The sequence below is a fragment of the Pseudonaja textilis genome, chromosome 3 (assembly GCF_049901715.1).
Source record: "Pseudonaja textilis isolate UNSWEBS1 chromosome 3, rPseTex1.2, whole genome shotgun sequence".
NCBI lineage: Eukaryota > Metazoa > Chordata > Lepidosauria > Squamata > Elapidae > Pseudonaja > Pseudonaja textilis.
The window spans coordinates 34,676,798-34,694,024 of NC_141992.1; the positions used below are offsets into that span (position 1 = coordinate 34,676,798).

The 17,227-nt window shown below is 35.9% G+C and overlaps 1 protein-coding gene across 1 annotated transcript; it reads left to right on the plus strand.

Annotated features, from left to right (window-relative positions):
• Window positions 1-235: 235 nt before the first annotated feature.
• Window positions 236-15,561, plus strand: LOC113434556 (tetraspanin-18-like). The gene is made up of 7 exons (XM_026697793.2): window positions 236-425; window positions 5,516-5,621; window positions 7,128-7,319; window positions 7,924-7,998; window positions 8,390-8,488; window positions 12,856-13,035; window positions 13,869-15,561. Exons 1-7 carry the CDS (start codon window positions 403-405, stop codon window positions 14,046-14,048), a joined length of 855 nt encoding a protein of 284 aa, XP_026553578.2. The 5' UTR covers window positions 236-402; the 3' UTR covers window positions 14,049-15,561.
• The last annotated feature ends 1,666 nt before the right edge of the window (window positions 15,562-17,227 follow it).

Consider the following 17,227-nt stretch of genomic DNA (forward strand, 5'->3'; position numbering starts at 1 on the left):
ACTAAACAAGGACTACCTCTATCTTGTTGCATATATAGGTGTATATTTACATTCATGTAAACAAAATACATGAGTGAAGAAGTAGAATGAAGAATATTGCACCTCAAAATCTAAGGAGGTCAATAACATCTATAATTTATTTTTAAAGAACTAATTTCATGGGAATTAAAATTGTACAAAATACTCAGCATGTAAGGTGATGAGGATTTAATCATGCAGCCAATTAAATAAGCATTTTTGAGAAGATTCAGTACTGGATTAATATATTGCACCAATCAATAACTTGTTTCAACTGTGTTTTTTTAAAAAACTGAGTTTAAACATGCCAAATAAAAACACAACTAAACGTAATTTATCACAAACATAGAAGTCCTCGACTGACGACAGCTGAGCCCAAAGTTTATGTTGCTAAGCAAGACAGTTAAGTGAGTTTTGCGTTATTTTATGTCCTTTCTTGTCACAGTTGTTAAGTGGATCACCAGTTAAATTATTAACATGATTGTTAACTTTATCTAGTTTCTCCATTGACTTGGCTTGTCAGAGGATTGCAAAAGATAATCATATGACACTGGTACCCCAAAACTCTCAAAAATACATGTCAGATTGCCAAGTGTATTGATTTTGATCATGTGACTATGGAGATGCTACAATGGTCATAAATGTGAAAATGGTCATAAGTCATTTTTTTTCAGTGCATCATAACTTCAAACAGTCACTAAATAAATGTTATAAGGTGAGGACTACCTATATGTAATCAGGTGGTGAACTGCTAAGTGGTAAGTTGGGCTTACAAAATTGGCTAACATCAAACAATGCTACAAAACTCTTTTAAGTTTTTGAATGTTCCGCTTTTCCTCATGCTTTATGATTTCATCAGACAGGATGAACAAAAAGCCCCCAGAAAAGTCCCTAGAATCAGACCAGATTATATTGCCATGTCTCATTGTCTCATGTTCTATGCAGTACACAAGTTGATCACTTCAGATGCATTTGATCAATGGCATAAAAAGAAGCTTTTCCTTCTCCCTCCTTTCTAGCTGATTGATTTTTTTTTCCTCCCAAATGATGATGATGATTATGCAATCTCTCACTTCTTTCACTCTTAATATGGGGCTGTCAACTCTGATGCTTGGGTTCTGCAAGTGCAATCAGCCACTCTGGCAGTTGCTCTGAGGCAACTTTATGGTTAATCATAGAACCATAGAGTCCTCTAGAACTTGCAGAACTGGCAAGTGTTGGAAGCTGCTCTGAGCCCTAGTTGGAGCATAGAGTCCTCACAGCAACTGCCAGAATGGCTCCTAACATCTCAGGGTTTGAGCAGTGGTGTTAGCAACTACACTATAAACATAATGGTGACAACGACAGTGGTAGGAGGGTAAGGGGGCAAGCAGCAAGAGAGGGAGAATCATGGAAAATCGCAAGACAGACCTCTGAAGGCTATATTTGAATTGTGGGTAACTCCCAACAATGAATTCTCATAACATGTGCTGACTCTGTAAACAACTGATTCTGTAAACCACTTAGAGGGTTGTAAGTGACATATAAGTCTAAGTGCTATAGTGCTATATTAATCCATGGTTAATCAGGGTTTATAATTCACCCAATTTTTCTATATCATCAGTACACTGAACCACACTATATCTGCCAACAGTCTTAGTTTGCTGAAACAACAATAATGTTTGTTAGAAAATGCCCTAAATGCCTTAAAATGATGCCCTGTTCTGTTAAGGCTGTTGGTGTCGCCCCGAATAACTTCTGAGATGTTATGTTATGGTATCGGGAAGAATGAGATGGTGAGTGCTGTCTTTGCACTTCTTCAACCAAACCAATGCAGTGACACTCATCCTTTGTCTCCAGTCCATCTCCTTGATGACTATCACTGTTTGTACCAGAACTTTTGCTAATGAAATTAGGAAGTCCAGAAAAAAGAGAACTGGACAGAAGTTGGAATATGGGAGTCAACATAAGAGGTGCTATGTGCCAGAGAGGTAGATAAGGCAAATGGCTTTCCCAAGACAGTGTTTTATTATTCCCAGGCAGAACTTTTGACACAGACAAGCTTTTTTTCTATAGTCTGATTAGATGTACAATCCTCGCTAGCAGAGGAAAAAATGGAGCTTGGAAGGGCTGCGTGGCCCTCCTGAGCTCCATTTTCACTGGCAGAGACAACACGGGCCAGTCTTTTGCTATTTCCAGCAATCTCCCACGGATTGCAGGAAACTATCCCATCTAAAAATAGAGTTTGTGAGGGCCATATGTGGCTCCCTGTGCTCCGTTTTCATTGGCAGAGGGTTGTAGGAAGCTGTTGCAGCCAAAAATGAAGCCATGCTCGGGAGCCCGCTTTTGCTGGCAGGGCACTCGGGCCACCACAGGTGTCCCCCAACACAAGTGATGTCAAGATGGCCACATCCAACCTGGTCACACCCACCCCAGCTTTGGTTAAACACAGACCTGATGTGGCCCTCAATGAAATCAAAATTGACACTCCCGACATAGATGATTTTTTCAAATAGCAATAAATATAACTTATCGTATATACTTATCCTGCTTATCAAACAAATACCTAGTTACAAATGAGTCAGAAATGTTGCTATTATGATCCCATAACAGTTCTATCTACCTCCCCATCCCCAATTAACACCGAATATATTTGCTCTTTCATATTTGAATATTTACATATCTAAACAGAACATATCACCTAGGTCTTAAGATGTACTGTACTATGACAATTTGTTAGCATTTTTCTCACCTGCCTTATTTCCATTTAGTTTTTTAAAAAAATAATTTTAAAATGAGAAAGCAAACACCAACTTCAAGCACACCTGCATTTCCAACAATTTCTCTGGGTACCACATGGGCTCCAGAGGCGTCAATAGGTAGTTTGCTGCAACCTAATGCTTTGTTTGCTTTTGGTCTGTGGCTTTTTTGTAATTGACCACAGCCATCATGACTACCATTTTGTGACAGTGCCCATAACCTGCTTTCAAAATTTCAGATGAATCTCTGCATCAAAAAGGTTGGAGAACCTTAACATTCCCTATAAGAGGATGTTATAACAGGCCTATATCTGTTTTTTTTTTCTCCCTAATCATGACATTCTATCTATGTCCATCAATAATTTTATATTTGAAGCTTTTGGTTCCTTTTAAAAAAGAATTAGTCTTTTTATACAAGTTTCCAGTTCCAAGTACTTAAATTTACCATTGTTCTATTTAACTGCAACATAATTCAAGCCAATCATAAACTTCATATTCTTACTTCATACTGTTTTCACCCAGAAAATGAGCAAATAGTCTGCAAAACTGTTTTCCAGGATATTCCATTGTATATATAGTATACAAAAGTGTCTGCTTGCTGCATTCAGTAAAGTAGTTAACTTAATTATAATTTTAGTAAATGTTACAATTAAAGAATACAAACTAAAGAAATAAAAAAGAGAAAGTGCAGGAAAGGAAAGAAAGTAGGAAGAAGAAAAGAAAAATATTTAAGGAACTGATTTCTCAGTTATATGTGGTAAAACAATTTTTGTAACTTATACCTTCTCTTAAAATGCAACAAAAGATTTCTGTAGCTTATCATATCTTATCTACAAACTCTTAAAGTCCCGGTGAACAAAAGCCCATTAAGGCAAGGGTGTCAAACTCGTGTTGTCAGACAGTATCACGTAACATATCGGGACTTTTTCCCCCTTCGCTAACCTGGGCGGGGTCGTGGTCAGTGCGTGATGCATCTGGTCTGCAGGCCGTGAGTTTGACAGCCATGCATTAAGGGTTGCTAGAGATAACAATATACCTATTTTAACTTTGATCAAATAAACTATTTCACTTTAAATAATCTTGATCCTTAACTCCCTCAAATAATGTCTTAGAATTTGATTTATTTTCATTTTTTTCTTTGTTTCTTCTCACAAAACTCTTCAAAACTTTAACAAGTCTCCTTTGTAAATTCAATTTAGAAAAATTATCTAGGTCATTCTTTTGGTTTGTTATTTGAGTAGCCTTTTAATTTTTAAGATTTTATCTGGTTTCATTTGTATATCAAGTGTAGCATCTTTTTTATATAATTCTTATAGCCTGCCATTTTTAGATCACTTTTAGATCAATCTTAGCCCTGTGTGGTAAAACAACTTCTTCTTCCATAACAACTGTTAAAAACAGCTATATCTAAAATGGCAAACACTCTTAAAATTAACTTCTGGATCACAAATATCCATCAGTACATGCAGCGTAGAAGTATTTTGCTCCATTCTGTATTAGTAAGTCAACTTTAAGTGTTCTTTTACTTCTTCAGTTCCTTCTGGTTCCGCCTCATGTCCAATCTTCAAAGTCCCATCCTAACATGTTTTTTTTAAAGAATTCAAAACAACAGCATTTTCCTATGGCCAGAATTCTTATAATGAATCTGAAAATCTTATTTCAAATACATTTGGATTCTTGGTTTCTTTTTAACTTTTCAAAATCAATGCTCTAATCATCCTTTTGCTGTTTATTAAAACTATTTTTAAACTTGTATTTAAAGCTTCCTTTGGTAAGGATTGAAGGAAACTCACCTAATGTCCAATAAAATTTGTAATTCCAATGGTTTCTAATAGCAATAGAAATAGCACTTAGACTTATATACTGCTTCACAGTGCTTTACAGCCCTCTCCCTAAGAGAATTTACAGTGTTAGCATATTGTCCCCAATAATTTGGGTGCTCAGTTTATCGACCTCAGAAGGATGGAACGCGGATTCATCCTTGAGCTGGTGAGAATTGAACTGCTGGCAACCGGCAGTCAGCAGAAGTAGCCTGCAGTACTGCATTCAAACCACTGAGCTAACATGGCTAAATAACCCTAACAGCTGAAAAGCAGTTAATAAGCAATTTTTTAAAAAAAATAGAAAAGGAAATATGTGAACCTGGGGTCATTTTGAAGTCACCAAATGTAGTGAAGATTGTTTTCTTTTGTCTCCCAGAGCTTCAAACGGATATAAAGCTCTGTTTTGTGGTCTCCTTGCAAGATGCAACTGTCTGGAGCACTTATGGGTAATTTCAAATCCTCTCCTTGTCCAGAGAGGAATTACAAAGAGATTTTAACAGAGCCAGAAGTCCCCAGTAAATAAGTTAACTTTTCATGTAGCTCTAATATGCTTTTAGAACTGATCTTTATATATCTGTGCCATTATTAACATACAAGATTTGAAGCATACAATAAGCTTCTAAATTGCCCTTGCCATACAATCATTAGGAACCTTTGCAATTTTGAACTGTCTAAAGATATTAGATGTACAGATTGCCAAAATTTCAGGTAACATATTCAGTTTTCAGAATAGTTAAATACCACCTAATTCAGATAAATGTTAGCCAATTTTAAACAACCAAGACAATTTTAAACAATCAGAATAGATGTTCAGTTAAGAATAAAGGTTCATTCTGGGCAATTTATGAGCCAAGGTAAGACTCATATTACCAGTATATATCTGGTTTAAGATAGAGCTAAGACAAACCCATATTGATCTCTCTCCTTTCTCTCCAGAGACTGTTACTTATTTCTGCTGAAATTCAAACAACTCAACTCAACTAAAATGGATACTGTACTTTGCATGAAATACCTGATGTTTTTCTTCTGTGTTCTGGTGTTTGTAAGTATTATAGGACTGTGCTTAAAATAAATCCCCCTTCAAACTTGGCTCATTACCTAAATGAGAACTGCTTAAGCCTCGTACATTATCTCAGGTGGATGGTCAGTTATCTAATTTGCTAAAATCTGAAATGCTTCCTTATTGTGCAGTGTTCCTCAACCTTCCTGGATTTGTGGACCAGTGGGGGGAGAGAGGAGATGGTTCTGAACAAGCAAATGGAGTTGCACATGCATGCTCCCCTCGCTTCTGCGGCCCAGTTCCAAATGAGCCATTGCCTGGGGGTTGGGAACCCTATTGTGTATACAGTGGGGCGGAAAACAGGTATGCTTATACATTTTAAATTCTTATAATCAAATAATGAAATTCAGGAAAATTCTGATAGACTGTACTTCAACATAAGCAGTGCCCCACTGGATTAGATTCCAGCCTATCTGATCCAGCAATTTGTTGTCATAGATGCCAACCAACTAAAGAAGCACCACTAATTTCCAAGCAAATAGTCTTCAGAAACAGTCACACTGCCATCAGTGCTAATACACACAGATTCCCATGACTCCCATGAATTTGTCCAACCCAGTTTTTAAGGCTATTCAAACTGGTAGCCAACATCATTCTTGTGGCAGCAAATTCCAAAATTTAATTACACGTTGTGTAAAAAAATTTTTTTTGCCTGATTCTTCCAAGATTCCGTGTCATAGGTTTATGTCTAGTTCTAGTATTTTAAGAGGGGAAAATAGCTTATTCTTGTCCACTTTATCCACACATATAATTTTATATGCTCAATCATACCCCCTTTTTAGCATTAAGTTGCATCATTTTACATTTGCTCACATTGAATGATGTCTGCCATTTGTTCTTTTTTGTCATTTTATTTTCTGTTTTATGTGTGATTTTATATGTCTAGGAAAGCCCTAAGTAAATTCTCAGATTTTTTAAATTCTCAATCTGTGTTCTGTAAATCAGCATTGGTCAGCAGAAATTCACCTGGTGGTCTACCACAAACTCTATGAATTCACCAGCAATCTTCAGGGAATTTGCATGGGACTAGCTAGCCTCTTTGACTAAAGAAAAACAGTAACCTGCTATACAATAGGTAATTTCGGGGGGTGTTTCTGAAGGAAAATAGCTAGGTATGTTGAAAAACTGTCTACCTGGAGTGGGATCTACAGTTAATAATCTTCCAATACTGCCTTGTCCCACTGATCCTTGAAGCTTTAAATTGCCAAAAGATTTTCCACAGAATGCTGATATGTGAGACTTGTAATGTCTATTAAAGGTGTGCTTTGGTGTCCAGATGGCAACCTCATAGACCTCTTGTTAATCTTGACCAAAATTAGTATCTAACCACCCTTGCCTTATGAGTCAGTCTTCCCCTTGGAACTGGATTTCTACGGGAATACTATTTTCTCATCAGAAAATCTGTTAGCTAAGTTAAACACTACTAGAATTTTTAAAAGAGTATTAAAGAGGACTTTTACATTGAATGGTTATTCTGTGTTTTTTCAGATTGGGTCACTCTGCCTTATTATTGTGGCTATCTGGGCAATCATTGACCCTAAAAGAATTCTGGATATCCATCCAAACTATTTCTTAAATATAGCAGCTTCTATCCTCCTCCTTATTGGTCTACTGGTCTCATGGCTGAGCTATTTGGGCATATATGCAACTGTTGCTGAAGATATAAAGCTGTTGAAGAATGTAAGTGAAAGGATTCCACTGGTATAAAGACTGAAGATTGATGCAAACATGCATTACAAGAGATTTCTAAGTTTGGAATTCATATCATGGCTTTGAAACAGTATGTGCAATGGCTAAGGATAATGCAGTCTGGTAGTTGTGAGAGCTGTGATTTAGTCCTGCATAATTCTGCTAGATGCAGCATAAATTATTACAAGAAAATGAAATTTAGGAATAAAGCATATTGTCATTAATAGAGATTTCTGATTAGGTTGATACATGACATCCAGTTCTAACATTTTGTATGGAAGCATTAGCATGAGATCCTCCCATGCTATGTAGCATATTGGACAGCACAGTATCTCCAGCAGTTTTGGTCTTGAGCAAGTCCTTCATTGTCTCCCTGTGTGATGCTTAGAGTCCTTAAATCTTCCATGAATGTTCTTCAGCAAGCATTTTGAGGCATCCTCCTGGTCATTTGGCATTGTGGGTGGGAGGGTCCATCTCATTGCCATCTTGAGGATTTGATTGTTCTCCATGTGGAGGATATGACCTGCAAGTTGGAGTCTTTTGTGTATGTATAGAAGAGATGGGCCTAATTTTGCATGTTATTTTCACATTACAGCTCGTCAAACTGGTCCTGGTGATCTCCATTGTGAAGCTTCTGATCATTCTACTCCTTTATTTCTTTGCAGCAAAGGTAATAATGAGTCAGGGATTAGACTGCTTATCTGAAATTTCTTATTCTTGTTGCTTCCTTTGCTATCCTAAAGACTCGAAAACAGTTCTTCTGATGCTTTTAGAATTCTCCTCATACAAACGTAAGCCTTTTCCATGTAGACATATCTTTGAATCAATAGAATCACACTAACTAGGGGAAATAGATTGCTTATTGGATTTGTCATACACTGGCCTTGTGGATGAATCTTGGGGGGGAGGAATACCCCTTCATTGGATTTCTAATGTATAACTGGTAAAAGAATATTTAGAAAATATGATTGCTGACATAAAACTTCACATGCCTACCATGTCTAGCATAACCACTTGAGGCTTTGTACTTGGTAATAAGATAAATTCTACATTTTTTTCAGATCCGTGACAGATACCTTGTAAATCAGCTGGCCCAGAAGTATGAGGGAGACAATGGCACTAATGTATACTCTAAAGCTTTAAATGGCTTCATGATCATGGTAATCAAGAGCAATGATTTTATCTTAAGGTCATGAGAGTTTGTCAGATATTAAGAGTATTTGCAAAATGGTATATAACCACAATATGTAAAATGAGTATACCACTTAAATATTATACAAAAGTCTTGTATCCAATGCATTATCTTCTCTCAAAAGCCTTAAAATAGCATTGAAAGAGAAATTAATATAAATCTTATGATTCAATTTGAACTCTTCATGACATCAAATTTCTTTTATATCTATATCAGAAAATGGACAAGTATTGGCCATTTCCTCAATTAGATAAATTGAAAATTTGCATACTATTTTGAAAGAGGTGTAATCAAACTGATGCATGTTATCATTTAGTTGAACATTTTTGAGGAAACTGGAAAGATTGTACAAGAGTTTTTAATATTTAATAAAACTGTAGCTTTAAATCTATTTTTCCAAGGACATACAAATGGGAACAAAACAAGTAAAATCTTTTTTGTTGTTAAGTGTAACATAACAAAATAATGAAAAACTAAAGTCTTTCTTTGGATACATGGTACTTGATACTATAGTATATAATGGCTTAAAAATTAACATAGCACAAAGTAATCTTAAAGAATCCTTTGATTCTTAAAACAGAAGATTTTATTTATTTGTTTATTTATTTATTTTGATTTGTCAATCGCTTACAAGATAATAGGTATAAGTATATACATAGTTATGAATACATGAAATGGGTACATATAAGAAAAATAAAAGAAACAATAAGACGGGGATGGTAGGCACGTTGGTGCGCTTATGCACACCCCCTACAGACCTCTTAGGAAAGGGGTGGGGTCAATAGTAGACAGTCTAAGGTTAAAGTTTTGGGGGTTCGGGGAAGAAACCACAGAGTCAGGTAGAGTATTCCAGACATTGACCACTCTGTTGCTGAAGTCGTATTTCCTGTAATCAAGTTTGGTGTAGTTAACTTTGAGCTTGTATTTATTGTGTGCTCTTGTGTTGTTATGGTTGAAGCTGAAGTATTCATTGACAGGTAAGTCATTGCAATGTATGATTTTATATACTATACTTAGATCAGACCAAAAATGGTGTAATTCAAGGTTTTCTAGGTCTAGAATTTCAAGTCTGGTGGCATAAGGTATTCTACAATGAGTAGAGGAGTGGAGAACTCTTCTTGTGAAATATTTCTGGACTTTCTCAATTGTGCTAATATCAGATACGTAATGTGGGTTCCAGATTGATGAGCTGTATTCGAGTATTGGTCTAGCAAATGTTTTGTATGCTCTAGTTAGTAGTGTGATATTATCAGAGAAAAAGCTACGTAGGATTAGGTTAACAACTCTTAATGCCTTTTTGGCTACGTAGTTACAGTGGGCTCTAGCACTTAGATAATTAGAGATGAGTATTCCAAGGTCCTTTACAGAGCTTGGATCATCAACAAGGTCTTGACTATTCAGCTTGTATTTTATTTTCTGATTTTTTTTGCCAATATGTAAGACAAAGCATTTATTTGTTGAGATTTGAAGTTGCCACTTGTTTGACCATTCTGATACATTGTCAAGATCTTTTTGAGGGGTAGCAGTATTGTCTGTGGTATTGAACAGCTTTACATCATCAGCGAAGAGAACGCAGTTGCTCTTAATATGATCACAGAGGTCATTTATGTAGAGTATGATGAGAGTTGGTCCTAGAATACTGCCTTGGGGGACACCACTATTGACAGGTACAGAATTTGATAGGACACTCCCAATTTTGACCATTTGTTGTCTGTTTGACAGGAATGCTTCTATCCATTTATGCAGTTGTCCAGAGATACCATAAGATTTTAGCTTTAGTAGTAGTTTGTCATGTACCACTGAATCAAAGGCTTTACAGAAGTCTATGTAGATTGCGTCTATTGTTTTGCCCTGATCGAGTTTTGTAGTCCATATGTTTTTGCAGTGTAAGAGTTGCAGATTACAGGATATTTTTTTTCTGAAACCAAATTGTTTATTAGAGAGTAGGTTGTTTGTCTCTAAGTGGAAGATAATGGATTGGTTAATAATTGATTCCATGACTTTACAAGTGGTGCAGCAAAAAGAGATTGGTCTGTAATTTTCAACTAGGCTGGGGTCTCCCTTTTTGAAGATGGGGATGACCGTGGCTTGTTACCATGGGTTAGGCAAGGAGCTGGTCCTGAAAGATTTTTCAAAGATTATGCTTAGAGGTTCTGCTATGGCAGTGGATAGCTTTTTTAAGAAGTAGGCACATATTCCATCCGGTCCAATGGATAGAGATGGTTTTAGATTGCATAGTGCTTTTTCAACATTGTCTTCTGTAAAATCGATATGTATTAGATCATTGTAGTTTTCTGTGATTCGGCTAAGAAATATTGGGCATGATCCATTGCTGTTTACAAATACTGAGCCAAAGAATGTGTTAAAGATGTTGGCTTTAATGGTGTCGTCGTTGCACTCTTTACCATTAGGTTCTATCAGGGGTGGGATGGACCTTGAGTCTTTTAGTTTGTTGTTTACAAAATTGTAAAAAACGTGGATAGAATTGGTGCGTAGAAGTTTTTCCTCTTGTTTAATGTGATATTTGGTGCATTCAGTCTTTATCTGGTGGCATAAATTTTTGTGTCTGCTTTTGAAGTTGGCAACGTGACCAGATTTGTTTTTCCACCAGAGTGATCTCTTTTTGGATTGAAGGTTCCTTATTGTTATGGGTAATCTGTTTTTTGTTTTTTTGGGGGGTGTTGTTATTGATACATATAGTTTGATGACTCTTTTGACTTCAAATAAAAATATGTTGTAATGGTCTGCAACAGTATTGCATCCAGTGAATAGAGATTGCCAATCAAGGGATGAGAGATCGTTGTCTATAAGATCATAGTTGCCTTTTTTGAAGTAATAATTGGGGATTACATCATTATGATGATTTTTGTGTCGGCGTATGTTGAGACAAAAGTCAATCATATTGTGGTCACTGTTGGAAAAGGGTTCTTTAGTTTGTATTCCATAAATTAAATTCAAACTATTGCAGAAGATGAGATCGAGGCAGTTGTTAAGTCTAGTATTGTTGGTTACTAGTTGTTCCAGTCCCAGATTTGTAACATAATTGTAGAAGGTTGCATGTATGGGTTCAGTTATACATTCGTTTAGGGTCCAGTTAATTTTTTTTTTACATTTAGTCTCTATTTTTTGTTTAATTTTGTTTAATTTTTTTTACATTTAGTCTCTATTTTTAAGTTATATCAGCAAAAACTTGTAACAGATCACCTCTATTTATAGAAATATATTTTGTATAGAAATACTTAATATATTTGAAAACATTGCTCTCTTTAAAATTACATGTCTGTGTATTCCAGTAGGCAAATTAGAGACTTTGAGGCCTAGGCTGGGAGAGTGGTTCCAACAGATCCCAGGAACAACATCAGAGCTGGGTGCCCAGAAGAGGGCAGTGTTAGGAACAGTTAATATGCAGAAGGCTTAAACTCCTCTGGTAGGGGAACAGAGATTGAGCAGGATACATACCACCCATAGGGTGTATGTGTGTATGTGTGTGTGTGTGTCAGTGCTGGGATTCAATTTTTTTTATTACCAGTTCTGTGGGCATGGTTTGGTGAGCGTGGCAGGGGAAGGATACTGTAAAATCTCTAGTCAGAGTTGGTATTTGCAGAGGTGGTATTTCAAGCTACTCAAAATTTCTGCTATCGGTTCTCCAGAACTGGTCAGAACCTGCTGAATACCACCTCTGGTGTATGTGCGCGCATGCATTTCTATATATATATATTGAAGCCATTCTTAAATTTAGTTAAACTTTGATTATATATACATATAGGTAGCCTCGTTTAGTAAACACTGTTAAGATTAGAAGCTCTGCTGTTAATGTAGTTATTGACAAATCATGTAATTCTGACTGTTCTTTCCTTTTTCACCCTCCTCTCCTCCTTTGGAATACATACCCTGGGGCTTGAGGCAACTGACTGGCAGTTGCTGCCTATAATTTACAAGAGTAATTAGTTTCATATCTTCTGCTTATTTCTACATCTTGTTTCTTATAAGAATTAACCTGATATAAGAAAAGAAATGATATCCAAAGATGTTGTCTACTCTAAAAAAAAAAGAATTAAGTAAATTATCTTTTCTATATACTTTATCATCATTTATCATTACTACCGGACGTTTTTATGAGATTATCAGAACATGATACTATTTATTGACAGCCTAATGTCACTACTCTTGAGTTCTTGTAAATACATCAGCAAAATAAAATAAATAATTCCAGGAATTGTAGACAGAAATGGTTGCAAAAATTTAGAAATTTAAATAGCAAAAAGAATCTGAAAGAAATTAACTTAAATAACTTTAGGGGCTAAGATTTTATTTCTATACTTTTTTCTTTTTTAGTTTCAGTGTTGTGGAATTTTAGGATCTGGAGATTTTAAAAATGCTGAATTTTTCAAAGAAAAACAGCCCCATGACTCATGGCCAAAAGCTTGCTGTAGGCGAATCAAGTCCCCTGAATCTGAGGAAATTCTGGATGAGAACCTCTGTCAGCAAGGAAAAGTTGGATATGTCAATAATGTAGTAAGGATGTTTGCTCATCTGCATGCTATATAATCACTGTAATCCTTAGACAAAGATTTATAGAGAGTAATTTATGGATAACTTAAATAGGACCTTTATCGCTCTCCTACTTTGGACTCTTAACGTAAGTAATTAATATTTTGCATTTTTAAAATTCTCATATGCTTGTCTGCCAAAGAGAACGTTGAATCTCTTAGAAAGTTTAGCATCTTATTCATCAGTACTGACTCAAAGGCTGACATACACAACAATTATTAAAAGAGCCAATTCTGTCTAATGGTTAAGAAGTTGGATTAGAACTGGCATAACAGAAGTTCTAATACCTTAGACACAGAAACAAGCTGGGTTACCTTGGGCCAGTCACTTTCTCTCAACCCTGGGAAGAAGGCAATGACAAACCACTTCTGATATGTGTTACCACATATCATGGATTTGGCCACATAAATGCCAGGATTTAGTCAAAATTAAATTAACTCCCCCCAAAGGTGTTTATGTTATCACTGGAATATCGTTTAAGGTTTATTTTAGTTGTGCGTACCAGCTGTACAACTTAATTGCTTTTCAACATATACAGTTAAATTCAATTTGAAACTACCAGTATCAAATCTCAAATAGTCCAAATACGGTGCTTTAAATTGAGTCCTACTTTTCTTTCAAAGCAATTATCAGGACATGCAGAGAGGATGAGAAACCATCTGCTGACCAGATATATAGTATACATAGGAAGCTATTCCACAAGTCAACATCTTGAGAGATATTTATGTTGTGTATTTGGGTTACTTTAGTTAATGCTGATGGAGACATTTGCATAATGATTCTTTTATTTATTATAGGGCTGCTCCCATGCAATTGCATATTTCTTTAATTTGTACAGATGGACTTTTGTGGGCTGTTGTTTAGGAGTAGTAGCTGCTGAGGTAAGCAGGCATGAGTCTATTTGTGAAATAAGCTTCATATTTTCCTTTGGCCCTCCCCCTTTATTAGGTTTCAATAATGTGGTTTATTTAATTTAATATGTTGATTCTTTCCAGAAAGTACAAACCATGGCTAACATAAATTATAGCTTCAGCTGATCAGCATTTGATGTACTGTATTGGTTTTTTTATTTGCTTTATATACTTTGTGAAGATGGAGTATACATTTATTAATTAAGTAAGTTTTACCTTGGGTTTCAATCATGGGCAAAGAAAATTATTTCTCTTGGTATATCAAAATCTCCTAAGGGAATAAAGATGTAATAAAGCAACATATAGCTGACTTCACATAAAATGGTAGAGTGTAAGTAAGCATTGAAAAGAAACAATGGAACTACATAAAAATAATGGGGAGGGGAACTACTTTGTTCCTAAATATTCTGATTTCTTTCTTTTTTATTACACCAGAAAAATTTTCTTCTGGAAAGAGGAAATTTGCTTCTTAAATTGATATTATATTCTAGCTTAAACAAAACCCTGAGGCAAGTGGAGGTTGAACTAATATATCCATCTTGATATTTGTTTCAGATATTTGTTATGGCAACTGCATGGTACCTGCATCGCGTATTAAATGATTGATCTAGCTTGCTAATTCAGGAGAAAATTAAACATACAATATTGGGAAAATTTATTGGTATCTCATATTTTAGTTTTTTTAAAAAAGTGTAGCAGCACTATCTTTCAGATTCTCCATAACTTGAAGGGTCCAGCTTCAAGGGAATCATGGGTACAGGGACCTGCAGCCCTAGTACAGCTATGCAGGGGGTGGGTGGGTGGGGGGCTAGTTGGGACACTAATGTCATCTCAGGCCCTGCCCCTACTTTTTTTAAAATTTCAAGGCTTCTTTGCCAGTATGAGAAGAGAAATGCCCCTTGCCTTCTAAACCCCCTTTCTCTAATACATGTTGGCCCACTGGAATAAATTTTATGTGAGAGGCTAATAGTAAGTTGTGTTCTTATGAAATATTTCAGCCCTGCTTTAAATGCCTTGATTTGGTATTTTAATATTTCTCATTTTAGATCATCACTGTAAAGGTTTTATCTACATTGCTACGTTTGCAGGACCATGTGTATTAATAACATTTGTATTAATAGCATTTCAGTGAGCATTCAACAGATGCTAGGTGCAAAAATGAAAAAATGGTGACAAGAATTCAGAAAACCACTACATGTACTGCTGGTTGATGAAAGAAAGGATACTCTTGGTACTTGAACGTTATGGCAGTTCTGGCAGTCTATTTGACCACTGTGCATGGAATGGTATGAGTTAAGACATAAATCCCATTCATTACCTCAGACATCTAAAAACGATCAAACAGCAACCTTGTCAATTTAACTTGGAAAGTTGTTTAAGGGTGAAGGGGTGAAAGTCTATACGTGGGTTCAAAAAGTCAAAATGGTGATTGCAACAGTGTGATCAAAGCTGTAACTTTTCTTTACTTGTGCCATGGCCACTAGTTTGTTTAGTCGAACCCTGGATTTCCATGGAGTTATTCCTTGATTATATCAGTATTCAAACATGATAAATAAACAAACACACAAAGTGAAAGTCAGGTATATATTATTAACATACTATAGAACAATATGTAGTCATTCATGCCCTAATCAACCTGTGGCTCAACTACTACAGTCTTTACATTGATCTGTCCTTGAGGAATACTTGAAGCTTCAACTGGTTCAAATGTAACAGCATGGACAGCGATGGCCATGCGTCTGTGTTATGTACACTCATCACCTCAAGATCTTCATGGAGCTTGTTGGGCTTCCAGGTGAGGTTCTATGACAGATTAGATGTCTCTGAAGGAGTGAAGATAGAGTTGAAAGTGGTGAATGAAACTAATAGTGATTTCTGGTCAACAAAGCTTTTCTGGATAAAGGAGAGACCAAGTGATTGCCCACTTGCACTCTGGACTTCTTCACCTTGTGCTGAGACTGTGGGATGGAAGTCCTGTGGTTTTCTCATGACTAGATTGAATGGGATTGAGAAAGAAACAGTGTGCTCACATATGTTAAGTGCAGCCTTTTAAAGGACATTCAGTTTGACCAAATGTTCACTTTCTTAATTACTTTCAGATACTGTCAAAAAAAAGGTCTTTGAAAGCAACAAGACAAAAAGGTAAAAGATGCGAGGGGGGGAGAAACTTGCCTTTCATTTTCATCTTTGTAATTGACTTTTACTTTTTAATTATAAGTAAAAGAATGGCAACCAATAGAAGATCTGCAAGGGTGAGGGAGGGAGAGGATTGTTGGAGCAATAAACAGCAAGGAGGATATAACCGATGTCTGAAGAAATGGGGAAGGAAGAATCTGAATCTGTTAAATCTATTAAAAGTGAGCTGGTTGCTTTTCAAGCGAGAATAGAAGAAAAATCTGTAAAGATGGAAAAACTTACAAAAAGAAACTATATGACAAGAGCACCAGCTGGTCTAATGGTTAAGGCACAAAACCAGGAGACCAAGAGTTCAAGTACTGCCTTAGCCATGAAAGCTGGCTGGGTGAGTTTGGCCAGCCACTGTCTCTCAGCGCAACTCACCTCATAAGGTGGTTGTTGTGAGGAAAATTGGAGGAATGTATGTTGGATATGTTCACTGCCTTGAGTTACTAGTACAAATAATACAGGCGGGATATACATAAATAAAATAAAATAAAGTTACCGGAGAAGTTAAATTAATGACAAAATGGAAATTTTTGAAAGTGAAATAAAATAATAAATAGAAAGACAGGAAAAGGTTTAGACAATGTGGCATTACCAGGATTGAAAAAGATATGCTTGAGATTTACAGCAATTTCAGTGGATCCTGGAAAAGACATCAGAGAAAACATTGTTCAATCTTCAATGAACTTTTTTTGGAAGGGGAGAATGATGATGATGATGATGATGATGTAAAAACAGAACTTGAAAAAGAGTATGGAATCAACATGTTGTTTGTAAAGTTAAGAAATGTACCAAGGGAAATTCTTGTGCGCTTTGTCAGGAGGAAGAATAGAAGTCACGTTTTGCAGCAATATTTTATTACCAGATTGAAGATTAATAATGCAGATGATAGTAGTTAAATTCAGATCAGAATACTGCACAGAGGTTTTATTTTTTACTGACAAACTCAAACAGAAAAAGTACAGTTTTGAACTTTTAAGTTCCACCCATTTTATGAATGGTTTTCACTTGCATTTGTGCATTCAGATTTGATGCTGAAAAGCAAAGTGAAAATGCAGATGCAA

Excerpts from the sequence above, each read along its gene's own strand:
- LOC113434556 (XM_026697793.2), top strand. The coding sequence starts at position 403 with ATGTTGCTAAGCAAGACAGTTAA. Across the intron at positions 5,622-7,127 it reads TCTTCTGTGTTCTGGTGTTT|ATTGGGTCACTCTGCCTTAT; the intron begins GTAAGTATTATA and ends GTGTTTTTTCAG. Across the intron at positions 7,999-8,389 it reads TTTATTTCTTTGCAGCAAAG|ATCCGTGACAGATACCTTGT; the intron begins GTAATAATGAGT and ends CATTTTTTTCAG.